The 24,454-nt window shown below is 63.6% G+C and overlaps 1 protein-coding gene across 4 annotated transcripts; it reads left to right on the top strand.

Moving 5' to 3' along the window:
• Nucleotides 1-2,660: 2,660 nt before the first annotated feature.
• CTTN (cortactin) lies at nucleotides 2,661-23,708 on the top strand. Of its 4 annotated transcripts, none has more exons than XM_059710730.1 (17): nucleotides 2,661-2,800; nucleotides 6,834-6,929; nucleotides 7,931-8,017; nucleotides 8,155-8,228; nucleotides 9,892-10,021; nucleotides 12,391-12,501; nucleotides 13,270-13,324; nucleotides 14,212-14,322; nucleotides 15,818-15,928; nucleotides 16,283-16,393; nucleotides 17,514-17,569; nucleotides 17,786-17,855; nucleotides 19,556-19,704; nucleotides 20,843-20,938; nucleotides 21,870-22,041; nucleotides 22,114-22,185; nucleotides 22,520-23,708. In XM_059710730.1, the coding sequence occupies exons 3-17, from the start codon at nucleotides 7,931-7,933 to the stop codon at nucleotides 22,654-22,656; spliced, it is 1,542 nt and encodes a 513-aa protein (XP_059566713.1). In that variant the 5' UTR covers nucleotides 2,661-2,800; nucleotides 6,834-6,929; the 3' UTR covers nucleotides 22,657-23,708. The 4 variants fall into 4 exon arrangements, with proteins under 4 accessions (XP_059566713.1, XP_059566715.1, XP_059566712.1 ...); XM_059710732.1 differs by having other exon boundaries at nucleotides 2,723-2,891; nucleotides 20,849-20,938; XM_059710729.1 differs by having other exon boundaries at nucleotides 2,723-2,891.
• Nucleotides 23,709-24,454: the final 746 nt, after the last annotated feature.

The following is a 24,454-nucleotide window of genomic DNA, read 5'->3' as shown; positions in this document are numbered from 1 at the left end:
AAACAGTCAGAAGTGTCACTGACCGTCATTCCTCGAGCGTCCCGGGGACAGGCACCCAGAAAGCCTGTCTGGGCCCTGGGTACATTAGGGTGTCCCGGGAACACTGGGCCTGTGTGCCCTATTCTGAGTTGAGACCTGGACACAGGTCCAGCCCACAGCCCCGGCCATGTGCCCTGGCCGGGAATTGAACTATGACCTCCTGGTTCATAGGTCGGCGGTTAATTACTGACCCGCGCAGCTGGGCGGGTCTACCTTCTTGATTTTATTTTCTAAAAAGCTAGTTTTTAAATAATATTTTTTTTTTATTGATTTCAGAGAGGAAGGGAGAGGGAGAGAGACAGACACATCAATGGTGAGAGAATCATTGACTGGCTGCCTCCTGCACTCCCCACACTGGCGATTGACAGAAACCCTGGCATGTGCCCTGACCGGGAATCGAATCATAGGTGGACGCTCAACCACTGAGCCTCTCCCGCCGGGCCCCTACATCTATTCTTTTTTAAAAAATATATTTTTATTGATTTCAGAGTGGGAGAGAGAAACATCAATGATGAGAGCATTGATCAGCTGCCTCCTGCACATCCCCCACTGGGGATCAAGCCTGCAACCCAGGCATGTGCCCCCGACCAGAATCGAACCCGGGACCCCTCTGTCTGCAGGCCGATGCTCCATCCACTGAGCCACACCAGCCCGGCCCCTAGTCCATTTTTTTTTAAAAGGTCGATTGGCCCCCATACTCAACAGTTGGGATTTATTTTTTATTTTTTAATATATTTTATTGATTTTTTTTTTTACAGAGAGGAAGGGAGAGGGATAGAGAGTTAGAAACATCAATGAGAGAGAAACATGGATCAGCTGCCTCCTGCATATCCCCCTACTGGGGATGTGCCCGCAACCAAGGTACATGCCCTTGACCGGAATCGAACCTGGGACCCTTCAGTCCGCAGGCCGACGCTCTATCCACCGAGCCACACCAGCAGGGCCCCTAGTCCATTCTTAGGTGTGCCCATGTAACTGTCCGAATGCCTCGTGCCCACTAGCTTCTCTCCATCTGACCTCTGCCACCAGTTTGCCCCACTGGCTGCGCTAGGCTCCTCCGGGTCCTCTTCCCAGCCATTCCCCACACGGCCGCTAGGGGGCGCCCACTGCAATGCACACTCTAGCTTCCCATGTTTTATGGGTGTATATGTTTTTATAACTTTTTAAATATATATTTTTTTAATATATTTTATTGACTTTTTATAGAGAGGAAGGGAGAGAGAGATAGAGAGTTAGAAACATCGATGGGAGAGAAACATAGATCAGCCGCCCCCTGCACACTCCCCACTGGGGATGTGCCCGCAACCCAGGCACATGCCCTTGACAGGAATCGAACCTGGGACCCTTCAGTCCACAGGCCGACGCCCTATCCACTGAGCCAAACCGGTTTCGGCTTTAAATATATTTTTATTGTTGACAGTATTACAGCTATCTTCCGTCCCGCCCCCCCCCCCTCCTCCTAGGACTTCCCATTTCTTGAAAAGGTCCTTGCTGTGCTCCGTCGACCTCGACATGACCTCCCAGCCTCAGTGGCCACAGGGCCCTTCCTCCAGCGCCTCCGCGAAAGCTCTTCCCTCTTGACTAGTCTCCGCCCGGTGGCCTTCGGATCCCCACGCAAATGTTAATTTATTGGCCGAAAGGGACCTTGTCCGCTCTCTGGGAAGAGTTCAGGTCCCAGCTCCTCCCCAGTGCAATCCCATGAGGTCTTTGACATCTTCACAGCGTTTATCTGGTTTCCTCCGCCTGGATCTCCCTCCAGGCTGCCAGGGCCCGGAGGGCAAGGTCCACTTTTGTCCTACTGACCTTCTGTCCCTGATCGTATCTGGCCTTCTCTGGATGGATGGATGATTGATGGATGGAAGGATTGGTGGGTGAATGGAGGGTGGACGTGTGGATGATGGGTGGATGGATGGATGGATGGATGGAGAATAGACGTGGGTAATGTGCGAATGGGGGGTGGAGGATGGATGGGTGGGGGATGGGATGGGTGGGGGATGGGTGGATGGATGGAAGGGGATGGATGGGTGGGGGAGGGATGGGGAGGCTTGGGTGGGAGAGGGATGAGTGGGGGATGGTGGGTGGGGACGGTTGAGGATGGACAGGCAGATGGATGGGTGGGGGAGGGATGGGTAGGGGGTGGGGGGATGGGGGGTGGAGGATGGTAGGTGGGGGATGGGGGATGGGTGGGTGGGGATGGGTGGGGGATGGTGGGTGGGAGAGGGATGGGTGGGGGATGGTGGGTGGGGAAGGGATGGATAGGGGATAGGGGGTGGGGGGGGTGGGGGATGGTGGGTGGGAGAGGGATGGGTGGGGGATGGTGGGTGGGGAAGGGATGGATAGGGGATGGGGGGTGGGGGGGTGGGGGATGGGGGATGGGTGGGAGAGGAGGACGCCCGTCCACTCAGTGGCTGGCGATCAGTCACTGTGAGCGAGTCCTCGGGGCTCCAGGCTCGCACTGACCCCGCGCCCGGTCCAGGCCCCTCTCCCGGGGCGCAGGGCTCGGACCCCGGACCAAGGCCTCGACTGCCGGCAGCGGCGCTCGGCAGCCCCCTCCGCGCAGGCGCCCCGGGGGGCGGGGAGGGGGCGTCTCTCCAGCTTCCGCGGCGGCGCCCCGAGTGGGCAGGGCGGGCCTTCCCGGGACCCGGATGCGGCCCCGCCCCCGCCCCCCGCCGCGGAACCGGAAGTGGAGCAGCGCCGGGAGCTCCGGGGAGAGACGGGCGTCGGAGCGGGAGCTGCGGCCGGGACGAGCCCTCGCGGGGCGGTGAGCGAGCGCGGCCTCTGCCGGCGGCCCGTCCCTCCTGCGCCTGGGGCGCCGCCGGCCCCGAAACGGGAAGGAAGCTGCGGCCGCTGAGGTCTCGCTGCTCTTCCGCTCGCGGTTTCGGGCGGGGGGGGGCGCGGGCGAGGCTTCCCCGACCCGGGGCGGGCGGCGGGCGGCGGGCGGCGGGCGGGGGAGGGGCGGGAGGGGGCGGAGGGGGCTGGGGACGGTGGGGAGGGTGAGGGGCGGGGGACCCGGGCCCGGGAGGGCGGGGGGCGGGGCTGCGGGAGGAAGGGGGAGGGCAGGGCCCGAGGGGAGGGCGCCGGGGTCGGAGGGGGAAGGGGCCGGAGGTCCGAGAAGGTGAAGGTGGGGAAGGGCCCTGCGGAGAGGGGGCTCGGGACCGGCGCCAGAGTCCGGGGGCTCAGGGCCGGGGTGGCCTGGCCGAGGGGCTCAGGGGCGGCCGAGGGCCGGGGGGCCGGGAGGGGGGCGCACCTGCGGGACGTGCACACCCAGGTCAGCGGACAGGCCGCCGGCGGAGCGGCTCTGCACTGGGCGCCCCTGAGCGGGGGCCCCACCGGGAGGCGCTTTCGGGTTTTTTCGGGTTTTCTCTGTTTTCCGTCCCGATCGCCTGCATCTCCCCGCGGGAGCTCCGTGCGGCCAGGGTCTCAGGTGCAGCCTGGGGACGGGGCCTCCTCCCGGCGCCCGTTGACGTGTCGGTCTCGGGGGGGGGGGGGTTTCCACTCCCGCTCGCAGCCGCCCCCCTCCCCCCCGGCCCCGCGCGTCCGGGCGCAGCTTCGACTGGGCCCCGGGCTACCCGTCCGGTCCGGACCGCCCGTCCTCCCCCTCCCCCCCTCCGGCCCCAGCTCCAGCCCCCAGCCCCCAGCCCCCAGCCGCCGGGCCTGGAAGGGCTGTGGTCGCAGGGCCCCTCCCACCAGCCCGCATTCCCGGGCGGACGGCGGTGAGTCACCGGCGCTGGAGCCGCCCGTCCCGCCTGGGAAACTCTCCCGGATGCCCCGGTGCAGGCAGAGCCCAAAGGCGGCTCCCGGAGCGGGGCCAGGCCCAGGGGCGTTTGGGTCCTTAGTCTCCATCCCCCTGCAGCGGGCAGACCGGCTGGGAGACTTCGGTGACTTAGGGAAGCATCTGTCAGACGCTTTTTAAAACATTTCTTGGTTTTGGGGGGTGGGGTGGGGGGAGAAACGTCAGCTTGTGGCTCCACAGCTCGATGCCTTCTTTCATTGTTGCTTCTCGCTGCCCGACCCGGATCAGACCAGACCGCAGCCTTGGCCTCTGCTGTGGGGTAACCGGGCCTGGGGTCCCCGCCCTGCGGTAGTTGCTCAGAAAGAGGCCGAGTGAGTGGCAGTTCCCAGCGTCCTGGGCCTGGAGGCCCCGCGGGCTGGTCTTCTCTGTGGTCAGGTCTCTCTGTGGTCAGGTCTCTCTGTGGTCAGGTGCCACTGGTATTTGAGGAAACGGAGAGAATGTGCCCGAGGCAGCGGGGGAGGGTGTCCTCTGAGTGGGGGGGGGGGGGGGGACGGGACGGGAAGGCCCTGTGGTGATGGTGATGGTGATGGCTCTGCGTGTAACGCTCCCGGCAGGGGGCACTGCGGGGGGGGGGGGGGCCGGCTGCAGGCTGCCTCCCTCTCACTCGTACCCTCTCACCTTGTCCCTGTGCCGGGCCGGGACGGTCTACCATGCGTGTGCTGTGTGAATGGCGGGCGAGGTATTTATTCTTCCTGAACTGTTCTTTGGTAGCACCTTTACGGAGACCTGATTCCATACCACACACTTCCCCCACGGACAGGGTCCCGTCCACTCGTGTTTCCTCTAGTCAGAGTTGTCCCAGAGTCTCCACAATCAATTTTAGGTCAATTTCATCACCTCAGAGAGAAACCCGGTAACCGGCACCCCCACTTCCCCAACACGAGGCGAATGCACTCTTTGTCTCTGCAGACTCCCCAGTTCTGGACGTTTCGCAGCAATGGGCTGTGTAACACGGGGCCGCCAGCGTCTGGCTTCGCTCACATGTGTGTTTTCGGGCCATCCATGTTGTAGCGTGTCAGGACTTCCCTGCTTTTTTTGCCAAGTTTCCTGCGCTGTGTGCGCGGAGCAGCGCTGCGTCCTCCACGACCTGCCCTTGGGGTTGCTTGCTCTGTGGCCTTGGAGTCCTGGGCGCTGCGTGGACGGCAGTTTCATTCCTCCTGGGCGGCCACCCGGGGTCGGGGTCGGGTAGTAACTCCACGTGGAGCTTCTGAGCAGCTGCCAGCCTGTTTTTATTTTACGTTCCCAGCAGCAACACGGGGGCTTCTGGTGTATGCACACCTCCCCAGACCTGCCTGCTTTCTTTTTGTTTTTTAAGATAAGGGAGAGGGAGAGAGAGAGAGAATCATCAGCCTGCTGCTTCCTGAATGCCCCCCACTGGGCATCAAGCCGGCCACCCGGGCCTGTGCCGTGACTGGGGACTGTGACCTCCGGGTTCATGGGTGGTTGCCCAGCCCCTGAGCACAGCACCGGCTCCCCTGCCCCTGGTTTCAGGTGTGCAGGGGTCTGCTTGTGATTTGCATTTCCTCGGTGGTTAATGACACTGAGTGTCGTTTCAGGGGCTTGTTATCCATTTCAGGGTCTTTGGGGAGATGCCTGTTTAGGCTTTAAAATGTGGCTGACTGTCCTTGCGGTCACTGAGGTGTAGAGTTCTGTGTGGCCTGGGCACACGGTCTTCCCACTGCGGATTCCTCCGCCTCCTTCGGCTCTTCCCTGGAAGCACTCAGGTTGACATTGTTTCCAGCTTACTTTTCCTCTTCCCTCTCCTGCTGCCTCTAGGACAGCGGTTCTCAACCTGTGGGTCGCGACCCCTTTGGGGGGTTGAACGACCCTTTCACAGGGGTTGCCTAAGCCCATCGGAAAACACATCTATAATTACATATTGTTTTTGTGATTCATCACTATGCTTTAATTATGTTCAATGTGTAACAATGAAAATACATCCTGCATATCAGATATTTACATGACGATTCATAACAGTAGTAACATTACAGTTATGAAGTAGCAACGAAAATAATTTTATGGTTGGGGGCACCACAACATGAGGAACTGTGTTAAAGGGTCGCAGCGTTAGGAAGGTTGAGGACCGCTGCTCTAGGACCTGTTGCCAAAGTCAGGGTTATGGAGATCCGTGCCTTTGTTTTCATAGTCTTGGCGCAGACATTTAGCTACACGTGTGCGTGAGCTTTTGTTTGTGGTGTGAGATAGGGGTCGGGGGCGTTATCTTTGGATCCAAAGAGCACCCAGGGTTTCCATTTTTCTAGTAGCTATTTTTGTGCTTTTATTTTTAAATTTAAAATGTTGAGAAGGTAATGAATTGTGGTAGAACTGAGCCTGTCACAGGTGGCTCCTGGGTAATTTGTCGATGCTGGCCGATGGCAGTGGTCACTGCAGTGCCAGGGACGTACAGAGGAGCCCACACAAGGCCGGGTGTCTAGAGGGGGCTGGGGAGGAAGAGGAGTGAACTGTAGGGTCAGGACCCCGGCAGGAAACTGAGTGCGGGGAGGCCAGCGGGGCCATCCCTGCAGGGGCCAGTTCGCGACCAGCTGCCTGAGACCGGCTTGTTCCTGGGCCGGGATTCCGTGCATCTGCTCTGTGCTGCCCAGCGGTGCGGTGCCGTCGGGCCTGGGGAGTCGGAGCCTGGAGCTCTGCGCGGGAACCAGATCCGGCCTTGGGAATGCAGCCAGCTCTCTGCGCCCTGAGTCGCCCCACTGTTGCGTCTCCCGGCCACGTAGAACCCTTCGGGTCCCCTAAGCCGCAGCGATGAGGTGCGCTGTCTTTAGCAGTGTCGTAGGTGTGGGTGAACGGAACCTGGAAGAGCCCTGGGTGACGGCAGGTGCCGGGTGCTGGCCGGGGAGGCGGTCCTGTGGGTTTGCGCTTCACAGCCACAGCTTCTCGTCCTGCTTTGAGGTTCCCTGTGAAACCTCGCCGTTGGGGGTGTCAGAGGTGCTGGCCGGGAGCGCCTGCGGACAGAGGGACACCCTTCTCCATAACCTCTTCACAGGCGGACTCGGCGCCGGATGCCCGGGACCTGCTCACCGGATCCCTGCTGTTCCCACAGAGTTCTCTGAGCAGCGTCCATCTTCCACCGGAAAGAAAGGTGTGTGCTTGTGTGCAGTTCCTGTCCAGCCCCCCGGCGGGCGAGGGCACCCGTCCCGGGACATGTCCTCCCGCTGGGTTCGCAGAGGTCGGACAGTGTTTTCCAAAATTCCCTTGTTTAACAAAGAAATTTAAGTTCCCAGGGAGGTCCTTGGTATGAAACGGGGGAGGAGGACAGGGCTGAGCTGCCTCTTGCCTACCCCCTGGAAGGCGTGGAGCCCCGAGGCATGGCCTCCAGCCCCGCTTACGTGCAGGGAGATGGGGGAAGGCCGGGAAAGGCCAGAGAGACGGGAAGGCTGGGCTCTGCGCCTGTGCCTGGTGGGTCTGAACAGCATGAGGCAGAGCCGTGCTCTCACCTTGGCCTTGGGGCAGCAGCCTCCTGCTTCTTGGCAGAGACTGGCCCTTGAGTCTGACCTCGGCCTCAGTGGTTGGAGCCACGGGTAGGAGCCGCCGGCCACAGGTGCGCGCCCCTGGGAGGCAGATATAGCGGGAAAACCATGCACCTCGCAGCTGCTGCTTCATTTTCTAATTTTTACTTTTTTAAAGTATGTTTTTATTGATTTCAGAGAGGGAGAGAGAGATGGAAACATTCATGATGAGAGAGGATCATGGATTGGCTGCCTCCTGCACACCCCACACTGGGGATTGAGCTGTGACCTCCTGGCTCACCGGTTGATGCTCAACCACCAAAGTCACGCTGGCCGGGCCAGATGTGGATTCTGATGAAGGAAGTGCACACGTGGCTTTTATTTCCCAGAAGGTTTCTCACTTGGTCTGAAGCCAGACCATTTCTGGGTGTTTCTGATGCCGCTGGACCGCCGTGATGGCGTGGTCGTGCCCTTTGTGTCATCCGTTGCCACCCAGTGGTTCGGGCACAGGGATGACGAGGGCCCTCTGGTCCCAGCGCTCCCAGCCCTCCGGGCGTGTTAGGGCCGTGGGGGTGCGGGGCAGAGCGCACTGTGGCCTCTACCGCTCCTGGCCCTGACCCGCTCTGCCCTGCAGATGTGGAAGGCTTCGGCCGGCCATGCCGTGTCCATCAGCCAGGATGACGGCGGTGCCGACGACTGGGAAACGGACCCCGATTTTGAGGTGAGTCCCCGCTCCACCCCGCTCCACCCCGCTTCCTTGTCCTGAGCGGGACTCCTGAGGCTTTAGTCCGGGTGCTTCCTGGTCTGTGTGTCTCAGCCCAGGCCCTGGATTCACGCGTCAGTGACCTTTTCTTTCAGAACGACGTCAGTGAGAAGGAGCAGAGATGGGGCGCCAAGACTGTGCAGGGGTCTGGGCACCAGGAGCACATCAAGTAAGAGACTTTCTTAGTGTTGGCGTGAAGCGGGGCCCGCGGGACGGTGGGGTGAAGCGGGCCCCGCGGGACGGTGGGGTGATGCGGGCCCCGTGGGACGGTGGGGTGATGCGGGCCCCGCGGGACGGTGGGGTGATGCGGGCCCCGCGGGACGGTGGGGTGATGTGGGCCCCGTGGGACGGTGGGGTGATGCGGGCCCCGCGGGACGGTGGGGTGATGTGGGCCCCGTAGGTGAAGTGTAGTCACCTCGCTGATTGACCGTGGGAGCCCTCAGACGTTAGAACTGGTTTTGTTTTATCTCATAGACGAATGAGAGACGTGATGTGTGCGTCTGCATATGTGCACATGGGCACATACATTTGTACACACACATCCCTGGAGCCCACGTGTTGTGTGGCTTCTGTCGAGACGCCGCTCACCCGGCTTGGCCGAGTGCAGGTTTCTCACCGGGAGAGGCTTTGGGCCCCCGAGACCTGAAGCACCTCCTCCGTGACTCTAACGGTTTCACTCCTCTGTCCTGGGCGTCGGGCGCCGAGGGCGGAGTCCGAGCCTGTGTCCTGTGAGCCCCTCAGTGAGGGGAGCCCAGGTGCCCCTGCTCCTGGCGGCCCCCTGACCGCCGCTCTGCGCGTGGTTCTCATCAGGAGGAGCTGGTGGAAGGAACTTCAAGCGTGCCCCGACTTCACTGCGGCTGCGCTGGTTCAGGGGGACCCTCCCTTCCCCAGGCATGGGCGCTGTCTGGCCAGGCGACTTGCTAGGGTCATTGGAGGGGGAGCTGGCCTTGCTTGGCGGTGCCCTCACAGCGCATCACCCACGGGAGGAGTGTCCAGTGCGGCTGTCAGACACGGTCCCCTCCTGGACGCACGCCACCCCGGCCCGGAAGCCCCTTCTCCATGTCCAGGGCCGGGCAGGCGGGAGGCACTGGGCTGGGTGCTGACTCGGGTGCTGGTTCACGGTGTTGGGTCATGGGCTGTGGGTCAGGCTGAGCCCTGATTGGTTAAGTCGCCCGTCCTTGTCTCCTGTCCCTGTGGCGTGGAGGCTGGAACTCAGAGAGGACACGTGGGGAGGGGGCCTGCAGGGTTTGGGAACGTTGCTGTGTCTTAGTCACCCTTGGACTGTTGTCGGTCGGGGAGGTGTGGGCGTGGTGTCCCCCGGGCAGGGGCCCTGGGTGAGGTGGCTTCGCCTCTCGGGCGGCCTGGTGGGACAGCTGCAGGGGCTCCGTCCCTGGCGTCCCAGTAACCAGTGGCTTTTACACCGTCACCTCTGCAGTCCTGCGCTGCGCCTGCGAATGTGGGAAGAGCTGGGGTCAAGGGAGGCTGTCAGCCGTGTCCCTGGGCTCTCAGCAGGGCCCCAGGTCACGTGGGGGGTCACTTCTGACCGCTTCCTCCTCTGCCCGGTGACGCTTACAGCCGGTCTCCTGGCCGGTCCCCAGTCAAGGCGAGGGCTCTGCTCGTGGGACAAGGAACGGGCACGTTTCAGGGCAGCCACGTTCACGTGTGGGGATGCGCCGTGTGGTCCCGATCTGTTCCCCCGGGTGGTCTTGCACGGGACTAGGAACTGGACCATGGGGAGGGCGGGTGGGGAGCCCCGGCCGCTGCCTGTCCTGTGTGTCTGAGGAGGAAGGGTGCACACAGGTCTGACCCCCCCACCCCCGCCCTGCCTGCAGCATCCACAAACTGAGGGAGAACGTGTACCAGGAGCACCGCAGCCTCAAGGAGAAGGAGCTGGCGACGGGCCCCAGGGCCTCGCACGGCTACGGGGGCAAGTTCGGCGTGGAGCAGGACAGGATGGACAAGGTGAGCGCCGGCGGCCTCGGGCGGTCCTGGCCTGCCCTGACCGCGCACCCGTTCGTGAGAACACGCTCGGAGGCCATGGCTGAGGGTGCGATGTGCCGAAAGCAGCGGCGCCAATCACCTTCCCGCCCTTGCTCACACCGCGCTCGCTGCGGGGATGTCCTCTCAGGCCCCGAGGGGCAGGCGAGGCTGAGGGCAGGGAGGCCCAGCTCTGGGACAGGCCCAGAGTTGGGCCCCAGGAGTTGGCGTCACACTGCCCGTAGTTCCGCGTGCAGCCTACCTTGTGCCACACGGGGGGTGGGGCAGAGACAAACACAGCCCCGGGGCCTCGGTCATGTCCCAGCGACAGTGCAGCTGGCGGCATGCTGATGCCCTGCGTGCACTCGGTGGCCTTCCGAGAGCGCCTGGCCCTGGGCGAGAGGTCACTGCCCACGGGTGGGGGGGGGCGTGCACTCCCTGTGAGAGCCGTGGGCAGGCCAGTGCTAGTTCCTGGTGCCCGCAGGGCCGGTGAGCGCTTTAGCGAGGACAGTGCTGGGCGTGGGGCAGCTCAGGAGGGTCGCGTCCCCCTGAGAGGACAGTGGGCTGTCGGGGGGGCCTCCCTAGTCGGGCAGCTTTCTGGTTTGTTGGTCCCGGTGGAGGCAGCGTGAGCCGCGCTGACCAGAGATCGCCTCGGTCCCTGTGAGGAGACTCGGCGGGTGTCGGGTTCTCTGTAATTCCACGCCTGTCCCCGTGCCGGCTCGGGTTCAGTGTCCCAGCTGTGTCCCAGTGCACGCTGTCACCGCAGAGCAGATACGGGGCCGTGGGCCCCAAACCACGTGCAGAATTAGCCGGCTGCAGGAAGGAGACAGGGACGGCGGGCGGTGTGCCTGTCACTCGGAGTCCCGGGGCCCAGGCCGGGAAAGGGGAGCAGCGTCATCGTAGATTCTAGAACAGTCTGTGGCTTTCAGTGGCGCGAGCAGGCAGCCCCGTGTGTTTACAGATAAATCCCCCCAGAATCAAATAGAGCAAGCCCAGCTGGGGGCGCACGAGTGTGAGGAGCGTGGATGAGGCGCGAGCGGCCGGCGCTGGCCCCACCACAGTCCGCGTGTACGCGCTTCCTCAGGTCCGAGGCGCCGTGTGTACACGCCGGACCACGCCTCAGCCCCGTCCTGGACCCGGGGCCCCGCAGCCCTGCCAGGCTGACAGCCTCGGGTCAGGAGATTGGGGAGTCTGTCCGTGAGAAAGCGGGGCTCGCTGGCTGTCACTCTGGCCGCGCTTCCAGACCGTTTTCTACACTAAGGTGCAGCGAGGGTCCTCCCGGGGCTGCTGTGGGTGTTCTGCGTGGACAGTCCCCGCCCCCGAGGTGGCAGAGCCGTGGGTCCCGGGCACGGCCGTTGGCTGCGGGCGTCAGAGCCACCTGGGAAGCGATGACAGTGGTGGCGCCGATGGTTCAGGGAGACCTGCTGCCCCGGATGCGGGAGGGGTCGCTCCAGGTGCCTGCGGCGTCAGGGGTGGGGCTGTCCGCGCTCGCTGGGCCTGCGCTCAGCTGTGTGCTGGCCGCAGGCGTGAGTGTCTGGTGGGCCTCGGGCAGGTCCTATGTCCCCGGCAGCCGTGGGGCGCTGCCCAAGCCGTGGCACTTCCTGCGGTGACCTACACGTCACGTGTCCTTGCCTCCCTGAGGGGGTCCATGACTGCTGTGCTCTGACCGGGGAGCCGGCAGGGGGTTAGGCCGGGCGGGGCTGGGGCCGCTGGGTTGGGGAGCGACGCTTCCCGTTTATGGGCCCTGGGGCTGAAGCAGCTGCGGACCGGCCCTCAAATTCAGGAGTGGCGCAGACCCCACGTAAGGGCAGGTGTGGCTTCAGCAGGAGCTTTCCTTCCAGCGGCCGGGTATGGGGGTCCCCCACGGGGGGAGGCGTGTGGAAGGCCGGGGTTCACTGCTTGGCAGACAGGGTGACGGTGAGCAGGTGGCCGAGCTGGCTTCTGTGCCAGTGGGGATGGCCGCGCTGCGACCGGCCTGCCGTGCCTGTGGGTGGCACACGTCAGTCGCCGCTGGCTGGGTACGGACTGAGTAAAGTGCGTGCCTGTTTCTGTGTGCCACGAAGTGAGTGTTTTCGTTCTGACTCTGGGGTCACATGGCGTGAAAATGCCCCCCTTGAGCAAAGTGGCTGTGTTGCCCAGTCTCCCTGGACGGAGACCTTGGGCGCTGCAGGCTGCTGGTTCCTGGCGGGGCCTGGCCTCGGCGCCCTGTCTTCACACCCAGTCCTGCCAGAGCCCCCCTGGCCTCCCCGTCAGGGCGTCTCAGTGAGGAACCCCACTCCACCAATGGGCGGCCCCACTTAGGACGGGCGGGGGCGCGGCATGGAGGGGCCTGAGGCTGCTCTTGCTCCTTCCAGTCGGCCGTCGGCCACGAGTACCAGTCGAAGCTGTCCAAGCACTGCTCGCAGGTCGACTCCGTCCGCGGCTTCGGAGGCAAGTTTGGAGTCCAGGTGGACAGAGTGGACCAGGTGAGGGGTGTGTCGGGAGCCAGGACAGCGCCCCCCAGGGCGGCCGCGCGGTGTCCTCTGGGCCTGTGAGGCGACACGGAGGAGGTCAGAGGCTGGGTCAGTGCGGGCCCTCGGTGCGCGCTGCGGAAACCCTACATTGTGTCTCCCCCCTCTCCCCACCCCCCCGTCACTCCCCCACCCTCCACCCGATGGACCGGGGCGCCGGGGCCCCTTAGATCTGCCCAGGAATGTGCCAGCGGGGCCATTTCTGCCCACCCTCCCTGCGGATGGCGCTGTGGCTCTGGTCCCCGGCCGCCGTCTGGTGGCTTCATCAGCCCGTTTCACGTCCCAGCGCCCGAGAGCCTGGGTCTGGAGTGGGATGTTGGTCCGCCCGCCCCGATTAGGTGTGGCAATTGGATGTGGTCTGTGAGACGGGGAGCTAGTGCCCGTCTCCTGGGCTGTGCACCGGGGCGCCCTGTGCCCGTGGTCAGTGTTCGTGCTGCTCTGGGCAGAGCTCACCTGAGAAGCGGGTCTGTGCGGCGGGGCATCTCCCGAGGGGCGGGGAGGGTGTGGAGCCGTGAGCGCAGCTTGGCCCGGGCAGCGCGCAGGGCTGGGGGGAGCCCTGTGTGGGAGGCAGACCCAACACCAGCGCTGTGGGCATTAGGCCTGCACTGGCTCAGGGAATCCACCTCCAAGAAGTGTGGTTTGTCTTTCAGCGTCTCTGAGGTGTTGTGGAGTCAGAGTAACTGGAGACATTTAAAAACACATTTCCCTTTTCCTCGCCCGCAGTCGGCTGTTGGCTTTGAGTACCAGGGGAAAACGGAGAAGCACGCCTCCCAGAAAGGTAGGATGGGGAGGCGGGCGGGAGGGTCACCTGGGATGCTGGGACGGCGAGGTCCCCGCCACGTGCCGGTGCTGGGCGGCTCCCACGAAGCCCTTCATCTGAGCGCAGGGCCCCACGACGCCTGCCGCCGCCTCTGGGCAGTGCTGCCCCGAGGGCCCATCCTGACGTCACTGCGCCGCTCGGCCTCTAACACGGTGTGGGCTCGAGTCCTAGGTCAGGCTCCTCTCAGGGCCTTTGTTTATTTTTATTATTTTTTAATTTTCATTTTGTTTAATCCTCACCTGAGGCTATTTTTTTCCACTGATTTTTAGAGAGAGTAAAAGGGAGGGAGGGGAGAGAGAGAAACAGTGACGTGAGAGAGAGACATGGATTGGCCCCCTTCTGCACATGCCCCACATGGGCCGGGGATCAAATCTGCAAGCAGGGGCGCGCCCTTCACCAGGAATCAAGCCCAGACCCTTTGGTGTGCGGGCCGACACTCGAACCCTGAGCAGCACCGGCCAGGGCAAGAGCCATTTCTAAGCCCAAGCGTGTCGCTTCCTCACAGCACTTGCAGGCTCCTCCTGCCTTGTGTGTGTCAGCAGGTGACCAGGGACGTGCGCTCGGGGTGTGGACGCGGCAGTCAGGCCGGGATGGACGTGTGGGGTGGGCAGGCTGCTTCTGGAAGGGCCCCTGCAGCTTTCTGTACACGCCGATGTTTCCACGGGGCCTGCGGCTTCTTCGCTGCCCATGGAGGGACCCGGCGGCCTGGTGTCCAGGGTCACTCGGGTAGCACTGGATGGCCTCTTGTGCATTTTAGAATGTGTGCTCGGCCTCTTGGTAACTCGTACCCTGACTTAGCTTAACCCCAGCGACAGTGTCCTGTCATCGGGCTCCTGTCTCCCCAGACTACTCGAGTGGCTTTGGCGGCAAGTACGGCGTGCAGGCCGACCGCGTGGACAAGAGCGCGGTGGGCTTTGACTACCAGGGCAAGACGGAGAAGCACGAGTCCCAGAAAGGTGCGTCCGCGCCGCCCGGGAGTGTCCTCCCGTCCACCGCCCACCGGGGGCTGCCCTCGAGACCTTGGCAGAGTGCTGGCCGGCTCTGTTCTTCCCGGCCAGTGTAGTAGGTTCACTGCGCTTTCACAACGGCTTAGTCGTCCGTTGTGTGACAGTTCCGTCATTGTTTAATGTGTCCTCTCTGAGTGTAGAATTTAGGTTATTTCCAATTAAGAAATACATATTTAACTATATATATACATATATATACACACACACACACACACACACGTTTTTAAATATATTTTTATTGCTTTCAGAGAGGAAGGGAGAGGGAGATAGAAACATCAGTGATGAGAGACGAATGATCAGCTGCCTCCTGCACGCCCCCCACTGGGGTCCGAGCTCGCAACCCAGGCCTGTGCCCTTGACCGGAATTGAATCGTGACCTCCTGGTTCATAAGTCGATGCTCAACCCCTGAGCCATGCGGGCCGGGCTCCAATTTTTTGATGTTGAGAATGGAATGGAGTGAATGTTTTCACCCCTGGATCTGACACACATGCGGTCACTCAGAAGAACACCTTGACTTTAAACTGTCCATCGCTGTGCCAGGTTGTCCCAGGACCTTGCTGGCTTCCCTTCCCTGGAGGCCCCGCCGGTGGTCAGCTGGGAACTGTCACTGGGGCCTCTGTCGGGGCTGACCCTCTCCTTGCAGGGCACCTGCTGGCTGGGTCTTGTGCGGCACTTGTTTTGTTGGCCTGCATGTTCACATTTTAAAATGTATTTTCTTCCTTTTTTTGCATGTTTACATTTGAAAAATAATTGCCAACATTTAAAAATGGAGCATTCAGATCTTTTAAAAAATGTTTTTTTAAAAAGAAGCAAAACCAGCACGGGCAGCACCAGGCAGTTTCTCTGGGGACACGGCTGTGGGCCCTCTGCCTGCTCCGGTCACTTGCGCTTCGCCCGCCCGCCCACCACGCAGCCCCTGCCCTGCCGTGTCCTCCCGCCCCTCCGGGAGCCCGTGCGCCTTGGCCTGTGTGCGCTGCGAATCGGACCTGCTGCTCGGTCCCGGCCAGCGCTGCTCACTTTCTCCCTGCAGCCGGGGCAGTAGATGCGGCCGGGGGAGCACAGGCCAACGTGGGGGGACCTGGGGTGTGCAGCCCCCCCGCCTCCCGGAGGGCTTTGTTCCGGGCGCTCGGCCCCATCGTGTGCCCGGTGCCGTGGGCTCCTGTGGAGCAGTAACTGCTCCCAGGACTCGGCCTGGCGCAGAGCTGAGGCTGAGCGCGTGCTCAGGGTGTCCTGTTCCCTCCGCGGTGCCGCACAGGCCGCTGTGGCTGCCGCTCGGGCTGTGCCGTGAGCGACCCTCCCTGCCCCTGGGGCGGGGGTGCTGCAGGGGCCAACGTGCCCGCTGCTGCCGCTGCCGCTCCTGGCGCTCGGTGGAGCCTGGGCGTCTCCCGTCGTCTGGGGTCGGGGCCAGAGGGCTGAGACGCGCTCACTGTGCCTCGTTCTCAGATTACTCCAAAGGCTTCGGCGGCAAGTACGGCATTGACAAGGACAAGGTGGACAAGAGCGCCGTCGGCTTCGAGTATCAAGGCAAAACGGAGAAGCACGAGTCCCAGAAAGGTGCCCACCTCTCCCCCCTGTCCCGGCGGCAGCGGGAACGAGCACGGAGCCTCGGCCCAGCCCGCGGCCGGAGCAGACGCCCCTCCTGTGGGCCTGGCCGCCTCAGACAGGCCGCCCCGCCTGCACACCGGGGGCCGGACTCCGGTCCCGGCTTGGGTGCGCCCGTGGTCCTGCTGCAGGTTGGGTTGCTTCCTGGGGTCCCCAGGAGGCCACCTGAAGGGACCCCCCAGGTGGCCAGAGACCTGGAGGAGCGAGGGCGGTCGGGCGGTGGTTCACGTTCACTGCGCTGGAACGGGCGCCCTCCCTGGCCCTCGCTGCTGTTGGCTCACGTGGCCGTGCTCTGTCGTCACGCAGACTACGCGCGAGGCTTCGGGGGGAAGTTCGGGGTGCAGACGGACCGGCAGGACAAGTGCGCGCTGGGCTGGGACCACCAGGAGAAGCCCGAGCTGCACGACTCCCAGAAAGGTACGACTCCGCCGTGCGGGCCGCGCTCCTGTAGCCGTGGCGTCCTCTTCCCTCTTGGGGTTGCCCTACGCCTCCCAGTTTTGAGGAAACTCTGGCCGCTGTAGCGATGGCCCAGGCCCCCAACTCCCCACTCCGCTCAGTCATCGCCCGAGGCGTGTCCCGCGCTGGGTTCTGCCCTCGCGGTGCCGCCGCAGTTGGTGCAGGGCCACACCTCCTGTCCCGCCTCTGCTGGAACAGCCCGTCCTGGAGGCAGCGCGGCCCCCGTGTCCCGCCTGGAGCCGCCTCTCCACGCGTAGAGTCGTGCCCTCTGCTCCGCAGCATGAGGGGGGGGGGGGGGGCGGCTAGAAAGCCCGGGGAGCGGGAGCGGCTCCCGCGCTGTCCACGCAGCTCCTGCCGCGGTCAGGTCGGGGCCAGCTCCGAACCGAGAGCCCGGGAGCCCCGAGGCCGGCGCCTCTTCCTCCGGGGCCTGCAGACCCGACTGCCTCCTCGTTTCCCGCCGGCGCCGTGGATGCTCGGTGTCAGGCTGGTCCCACAGGCCGTGCCCCTGCGCTGCGGGCTCCGCTCCGGTTAGGAGGAGAGAGTGGCGAGGCCCCGCCCCGTCTGGCGCCGGCACGTTGGGCGGCGTCTATGCAGGTCGCCTATGCCGAGGGGCCGTGACGCGTGCTCTTCTGCCCCATCACCCCCGCCTTTGGGGTTGGTGTGGTGAAGCGGCACCCCGCTCCTGTTGTGGGGGTGTCGGGGCTCCCGCAGCCTCCCGCAGGCCTCGCTGGTGACCGGGGCCCGTGAGGCACGGGGAGCCGCCTGTGCTCGGGCGGAGCCGCGATCTGGTTCGGCCCGACCCGTGCCTGCGTGGTGCCCGAGTGGGAGGTGTTTGCGGGAGGCGCCCTCTGACCCAGAGCCAGCGTGGCCGGTGCAGGGAGGGCTCCCCGAGAGCACGGCCGAGCGGCGCCTTGGGCGGGGGCGTGCCCGTGGGCTCCGCTCGGGCGAGCCGGTCAGTGCAGGGAGCGGAAGGCGCCTGTGGGTGCTCATGCTCCTCCCGCTCTGGGTGCCTTTGGGGCAGTTGCTGGGCTTGCCGTCGGCCGCCCTGCCCGCGCCCTGAGTCCGCGCTGTGCCGTTTCAGACTACTCCAAGGGGTTCGGCGGCAAGTATGGGGTGCAGAAGGACCGCATGGACAAGGTGAGCCTCGGGGCGGGTGCTCCTCTTCCCAGCTGTGTTCCCAGAAGGGCAGGCGTTCCGGTCGGGGGCGTGGGCGCCTGCTGGGCGGCAGCTCACAGGGACGGGTCCCTGCAGAGCCTCGGGCCATTGGGTCCAGGACGACCGTGGGAGCAGGAGGTCCCTAGCTGAGGGGGTGGGGCGCGGGTCCTGTCCTCTGACCTCCGTCCCATCTTGTAGAATGCCTCCACCTTCGAGGATGTGGCCAAGGTGCCCTCCACGTACCAGAAGACGGTCCCTGTGGAAGCAGGTGAGCCAGGCCCGGCGTCCCAGGAGGACGGAGGGCAGAGCAGCGGGGAGAACAGGGGCGGAGGCTGGGGGTGCGGCTGCTGGGAGCTTCCGGGAGGTTGACTCCCTCTGGCGGCCGGTCCCGCAGGCCTGGCACCTTTCGGGCTCTTGGCGGGGGTTGTCCCAAGTGGAGCTGGGTCAGCTGTGGGCCGCAGGGGCCTCCTCCCAGCCGGGACCAGGTTCAGGCGGGGTCCCGGTCCTGCAGCCCCGCTGGCCAGCCGAGCCTGCGACCTGTGGCTCGTGCACCCGCCATGAGCCGCGACCTCTCCTCCCGCGAGGGCCCTGGGCCAGGCTCACAGGGTCTGTCCTCCGAGTGACGGCTGCGTGAAGGCCTCCTGCCGCCCGGGGCCGTGGAGCAGTTCAGTGCCGGGGCTGCGCCCCAAAGTGCACCGTGTGGTTGGGGAGAAGGGACTGTGGCAGGAAATCAGTTACACCAGGAGGCAGCGCGCCCCCTGGGCTTCGCTGTGGACGCCAGGCCAGCGGTTCTCAGGCAACGGGTCTTCCAGGTCCCAAGTGTCTGTGCGTGTCTCGGGCTCTGCTGGGCGAAAATGTAGTTTTGTTATCTCGCTTAATAATGATTCAGTTATCACATAGTAATTATGTGGGTTTTTAAAAAAAAATTTTTTTTTCTTAGAGGAAAAGGAGAGGGAGAGAGAAACATCAATGATGAGAAACTATGGGCTGCCTCCTGCACGCCCCCTACTGGGGACCGAGCCCACAACCCAGGCTATGCCCTGACCAGGAATTAAACCCTGACCTCCTGGCTCCTGGCTCCTGGGTCAACCGCTGAGCACACCATCCAGGCAAAGCCTTTACGTCTTAGTGATGCTCTTGGTGCAAAAATCACCACAAACAAGCGATGCAGGAGGTGGCGTGCTGGGCGGCTCTGCAGACCTCGGGCGGAGGCAGCTGACGTCCTGCAGCCGCGCCTGCGTGCAGCCTGTGCTTCAGGAGGAGGCTCTGGGCTCCCAGATGCGCCCTGGGGAGAGGAGGTGCTCCCTGATCTCGCATGGCCTGTGGGGGGCCTCAGTGCCCCTGGCCGGCCCTCGTGGTGCCCGAGGCGTCCCCTGTGCAGGGTGGGGCACGTGCTCGCGTTGACAGCACCGGCTCTGAGTTACGCCGACCTGCCAAGCGCCAAGCTCCATCCCACGACAGACTGTGCTCGGTTTTCGATTGCTGGTCAGGTGATGGCAGCTCCCAGAGTGGATGCCCGTTTCCGGCGTTCCGGTTTTGCCGGGAACCTGGGTTTTCCTGTTGACAATACCACGGCTGTTTTCCTTGACTTGAGAGGCTGTTTGTTGGTTTGGGGGAAATGTCTGTCCCAAACGTGCCGTCAGCCCAGCTTGTAGCTCAGAGTCCCACACGTGTCTCTTCCAGACGCCCCAGCTCCCCCCCCCCCCCCCAAGGCATCCCTCCCGAGTGTGCGGTTAGAACACAGTGACGTTTGGAATATAAGACGTGACAAACCCCAGGCTCCTGGTGTCCCGGGATGGACTGTGCAGTGGGCGCGGTGCAGGCTGGGCCTCAGGGCGGGGGAAGCCAGCAGCTGGGGCCTCCCTGTGGGTCGGCTCAGGGCTGCTGGGCACCTGCACCGGACGTGGTCCATCCCGGCGATGGCGTCTGGCGTCAGAGGGAACCTGTCCCCCCCCCCCCCTCCCGCAGCCAACAGCAAGACCAGCAGCATCAGAGCCAACTTTGAAAGCCTGGCCCAGGAGCAGGAGCAGGAGGACAGGCGGCGGGCGGAGGCCGCGCGGGCGCAGAGGGTCGCCCGCGAGAGGCAGGAGCAGGAGGAGGCGCGCAGGCAGCTGGACGTGAGTGAGGGACGCGGCCGGCTGCTCGCTCTCCCCCTTCCTCTGCGGTTCCCACTGTCCCCGCTGAGTGTCCGTCCTGGGTGCAGCCCCTCCTGTGGCGGGTGACACGGCCCGGCCGAGCCCAGGAGCACCTCCCGCTTCACGCCTTCCCTCTGGCTGCTGTTCCTTTTGTCACGTGATGTTACAGTCACAGGGTCTGGGATTGGACGTCGGTGTCTTGACGGGCTCTTCCTCTGTCCGCCACAGTCCGCCCTCTGAACCCCAAAGATTCATGTCCGTTGCGTGGAAAATACATTCACCCCGTTTAAAATATTTTTTCTTTTTAATCCTTGCCTGAGAATTTTTTCCCCATTGCTTTTTATAGAGAGAATGGAAGGGAGGGATGGAGGGGGAAGAGAGAGAGACATCAATGTGAGAGAGACATCGAGTGGTTGCCTCCCGCACTCAGACTGCACCCCGACCAGGGCCGGGAATCAAACCTGCAACCCAGGTGCATGCCCTTGACCCTGAATGGAGCCTGCAACCTTTTGGTGCATGAGCTGTCACTCTAACTACAGAGCCACACCGGCCAGGGCCATTCGCCCTGTTTTAAATGTGTTTTTATTGATTTTTAGAGAGGGAGAGGGAGAGAGAGAGAAACATCAATGATGAGAGAGGCATCGACCAGCTGCCTCCTGCTCTCGCCCCCACCCCCCCCCCCCATTGGGGATCAAGCCCCAAATCTGGGCATGTGCCCTAACGGGGAATTGAACCGTGACCTCCTGGTTCATAGGTCGATGCTTAACCATTGAGCCACTCAGGTTGGGCCATTCACCCCATTTTAAAGTCCCTAAAAGTCTCAGTTCCTTATAGCGTTGCAGCATCAGCCAGCGCCCAGCTCCCACCGTCTGAGTCACTGGGTGTGGGTGGGGTCCCGGGCCTCACGGTCCCCGTGTGTCACCTTCCCGATAACAAAGCAGGTTCCTGTGGTGGCAGCAGAAGGGCTGTGGCCGCAGGGCCTTCCGAGAGCTCACTGCCCCGGTGCCCTCCCCGCGAAGCACACTTGCTTCTAACGCCTGCTCTTCCCTCTGGGGGGTTGGTGTCTGGCTCACATGTGACCTCCCGGGGACCCGCGCGCTCTGACCACCGCTCCTCTCAGTTGCAGGAGCAAGCGCGCGCCCAGAGGCAGAGCCCGCCGGCCTCCCCCGCCCCCCAGCAGTCTCCAGAGAGGCCGCCCTCCAGCCCCGTCTATGAGGTTGGTGTCACTCAGTCTGCAGATGATCTGACTCCCCAGGGACACCCTGCCCAGCTCGGTCCTTCACACCCTGGTCACTGGAGACAGCCGCCTGCCTCTCCCCCTCCCCACAGGGGGCCTATTAGCTCCCCTCCAGTCACGCCCGAACCCCAGCCTCTGTCCCTGAGACGCTGTCTGGGTCCTCGCACCTGTCTCCGCCCACCACTCAGCGGGCCTTGCGTCGCAAGGGCCTAACGCTAGCGAAGCTCTGAGCGCAGGGGACGCGGACTGGGAGCCTCGCGGGCGGGACGGGGCGGGGCTGGGCCTTGGGCACCTCACACTGGGCCTTTCTGTGAGCTGCTCCCTCCGCACACCGGCTGTGAGCCCCACGCCCTCTCTACCCCCCAGTCGGCTCCCCATCCAGGGAAATGTGCCCCAAGCACTTGACCCCTTGAGTGGCTCCAGCGCCCAACCCGGAGGTGGTGCCCTATTTCCGTCGCCTCCTCAGCGGCTCACGTGGGCCGGCCGAGCCGCACCGGTCACCTTCCATCGAAAGTCCGTGCCTGGCACGGCTCTTACCGAGCTCTGTGACCCCTTCCTGACGACCAAGGTGCCCTCGGGACTCCACAGCGTGGAGTTCAGAGCTCCGTGGGCCCAGGGTCACGGTGCTTGTGAGCGCGACATGGACCCCAGCTCGTTGGTCCCTCCCTACCTCCCCTGCCGCCAGTGGGGCGGCCCCGGAGGTCTGGGCCTCAGAGGAGCGGCCCACCTGCCGTGGCTCAGCTGCAGGGCGTGGGTGTGGGCCGGGGGCTGGATGTGGGGTCACCGGCCCTCAGCACTGCTCGGCGTGGGCGGCCCAGCTGCCCCTCCTCGGGCCGCCTGCTCTCGGCCCGGGACTGAGGTCAGTGTCAGGGACCCGGAGGCTGAGAAATGCCCCGCTGGCTCCCCCCAGGACGCCGTCTCCATGAAGGCCGAGCCCAGCTACAGAGGCCCCGTGAGCGAGCCTGAGCCCGTGTACAGCAGGGAGGCCACCGACTACCGGGAGGCCGGCGGCCAGCAGGGCCTGGCCTACACCCCCGAGGCCGTCTACACATCCACGGAGGCCGCGGGCCACTACCCAGAAGGTAAGGCTGCTGCTCGCTCGGGGAGGGCGCCCGCCCGCCGCACCCGCGCTCACACCTGTCCGCTGTTTGCAGAGGAGAACACCTACGACGAGTACGAGAACGACCTCGGGATCACGGCCATCGCCCTGTACGACTACCAGGCTGGTGAGGACCCGCGGCGGCGGCCCAACCCCCCGTCTCCGAGGAGCCCCGCTTTCGGGCATTGTTGCAGTTTTTAAAAGTCATTTAACTTTAAATAATTTGTTACAGAAATTCTACCTCTCCATGTAGACACACACGCGCGCACACACACATGCACACGCACACGCACACAACACACAACCTTCAGTTTTCCCAAACCGTTCGAGGTCTGAAGCTTCAGGTGCCTGGGTGCCCCTGTCCCCTCATGACCCCAGCCCTCCAGGTCGGGGGGCCACTGGGCAGCCTCCTCCTCGGGGCAGGGAGCCCTGAGACTCACTGTCCCCTGTCTCCTCCCCAGCGGGCGATGACGAGATCTCATTCGACCCTGACGACATCATCACCAACATCGAGATGATTGACGACGGCTGGTGGCGCGGGCTGTGCAAGGGCAGGTACGGGCTCTTCCCGGCCAACTACGTGGAGCTGCGGCAGTAGGCGCCACCCGGCCCGGCCCGCCACCTCGCCCTTCTTGGGGTTCGGGGCGGGAGGGGAGGCTCCATATTGCTTTTATATTTAATATTCCCGCCGACGCTTTTGGAAATGTTTATGCCACAGAATTTGCTAATATATTGTAATCATGTTCCTTGGGAGGACTTGGGGTTGTTTTTCTGCATTGGAGGTGTTTTCTTTTGCCAAATTGCTGTCACTTGGAGCCACTTTGGAACCTTAGTCCCTCTGAGTACATGCTGTCCTCGCCCCATGGTCAGTGGGAGACCCCAGCACGAACTTGAGGCCTTTCATCGCTGCTCAACGACGCCCTGGGGTGTCAGGCAGGAGTCCCTGTCCCCAGAGGAGGGATGGGCCCCGGAGACACTCCGAATTGCGGGAAACTCTAGGAAGCACGTGAGCTTCAGTGTCAGGTGGACACGCCTACGTGTGTGCCTGAAGTCCCACAGGACATGCGCTTAGCGACGGCCCTGTCTTTGTCCCGTGTCTCCCTGTCTCGCCCTGGGTCCCCACCTCCTCATGCCTCTCCCTGTCCCCGAGCTGCGAGCTGCGTGGCACCTGCCCCTTAGAGACTGCCCTCCCCGACCTCCAGCTCGGCCACAGGACGGCCAGGCCTGGACGCTGCCCTGGCTGGCCTCGCGCGGACACGTGTCTGCTGTGCAGAAGTGGCCGCTTGGCCATGGGAGGCAGGCGCTCCTCGGGAGGGCGGCGAGCTGTTTGCCAAAGGATCGGTCTAAACGACTGAAATGCAATGCATCGACGCGGCTGAAAAGGGGGAGCGGCGAGCCGTGCTCTGACCAGGACACTCCTGGGGCCGCACGCCGCCCTCCGAGCCCGGGGCAGCCTGTCGCAGGCCTGGAGAGCGCGATGTGGGCGGCGGGGCTGGCAGCGTTTCCTTCTGGGCATTTCCGCAGCATTCGCTCCACCGCTCGGTTGGGTTTCCGTTCAGTTGTGTCTGAGTTTCTGTAGCGCACCTCATAGGTATGATTTTTTTAAATTAAATATTCAAAATAAACTTTTTTTGATCCACTTGCTGCTGATTCGCTTTGGCATTTGGTTCTTTTGTTCCCCTGGAGGGTGGCCACCCTGTCCACTTCCCGGCTCCCGGCCCTGACCCGGCGGTGACCCCGCTGTCAGCTCTGGGCGCGGAGGCAATGGGGTTCCTTTCCTTTGGGCACAGCGAGCACCCCAGGAAGGGGCCTGGCCGCATGTTACTAAGCAGGAGGTAGGGCTGGGCTTCTCCCACTCTGACCAACCTCCCCCCCCACCCAAAAGTGCAGCTGCGTGGATGGGTGCCTCCTGGCTGGGCTCCAGCTGGGCTGTGCCAGCTGCTGGGCCCGGGAAAGGAGCGGCCTTGGAAAACCCGTGACCCAGTTCCACGGGAGGCCCAGGCCCCAGAGCAGGGCTGGGCTCTGTGCGCAGCAGCACTGCTCACGGCCGCCAGCAGGGGAGCCAGCTCAGCGCGCCCCATCACTGGAGCATTGCTGAGCCTCGGAAGGGATGCGGCCCTGACATACACGCTCCAACACGATGCCCTTGAAACATTCTGCGAGTGGACAACGCAGACCCCACGGCCACGAGTAGGGTTTACTTACAGGAAAGGCCAGAATAGCACCTCCACAGAGACAGGAAGTAGGCCAGGGTCGCCTGGGCTGGGACTGGGGAAAGGGAGAGCGAAGCTACTGGGGACGGGCTGTCAGGGTTAGGGGGTCGTGCAACACTGAAGGACTCTGCACCCTAACTGCGCAGTGTGGACACCACTGGCCACTCGTGACCCCACCCACCA

This window comes from Myotis daubentonii, chromosome 9 (genome assembly GCF_963259705.1).
Source record: "Myotis daubentonii chromosome 9, mMyoDau2.1, whole genome shotgun sequence".
Classification (NCBI taxonomy): Eukaryota; Metazoa; Chordata; class Mammalia; order Chiroptera; family Vespertilionidae; genus Myotis; species Myotis daubentonii.
The sequence above is the reverse complement of the archived record's forward strand: the minus strand, read 5'-3'. Positions and strand labels throughout refer to the sequence as shown.

Bases quoted from the DNA above. Each gene is read 5' to 3' on its own strand.
- CTTN (XM_059710730.1), top strand. From the start codon at position 7,931: ATGTGGAAGGCTTCGGCCGGCCATGCCGTGTCCATCAGCCAGGATGAC. The intron at 16,394-17,513 runs GTACGACTCCGC...GTGCCGTTTCAG, and splicing joins GCTGCACGACTCCCAGAAAG to ACTACTCCAAGGGGTTCGGC. The intron at 22,186-22,519 runs GTGAGGACCCGC...TCTCCTCCCCAG, and splicing joins CCTGTACGACTACCAGGCTG to CGGGCGATGACGAGATCTCA.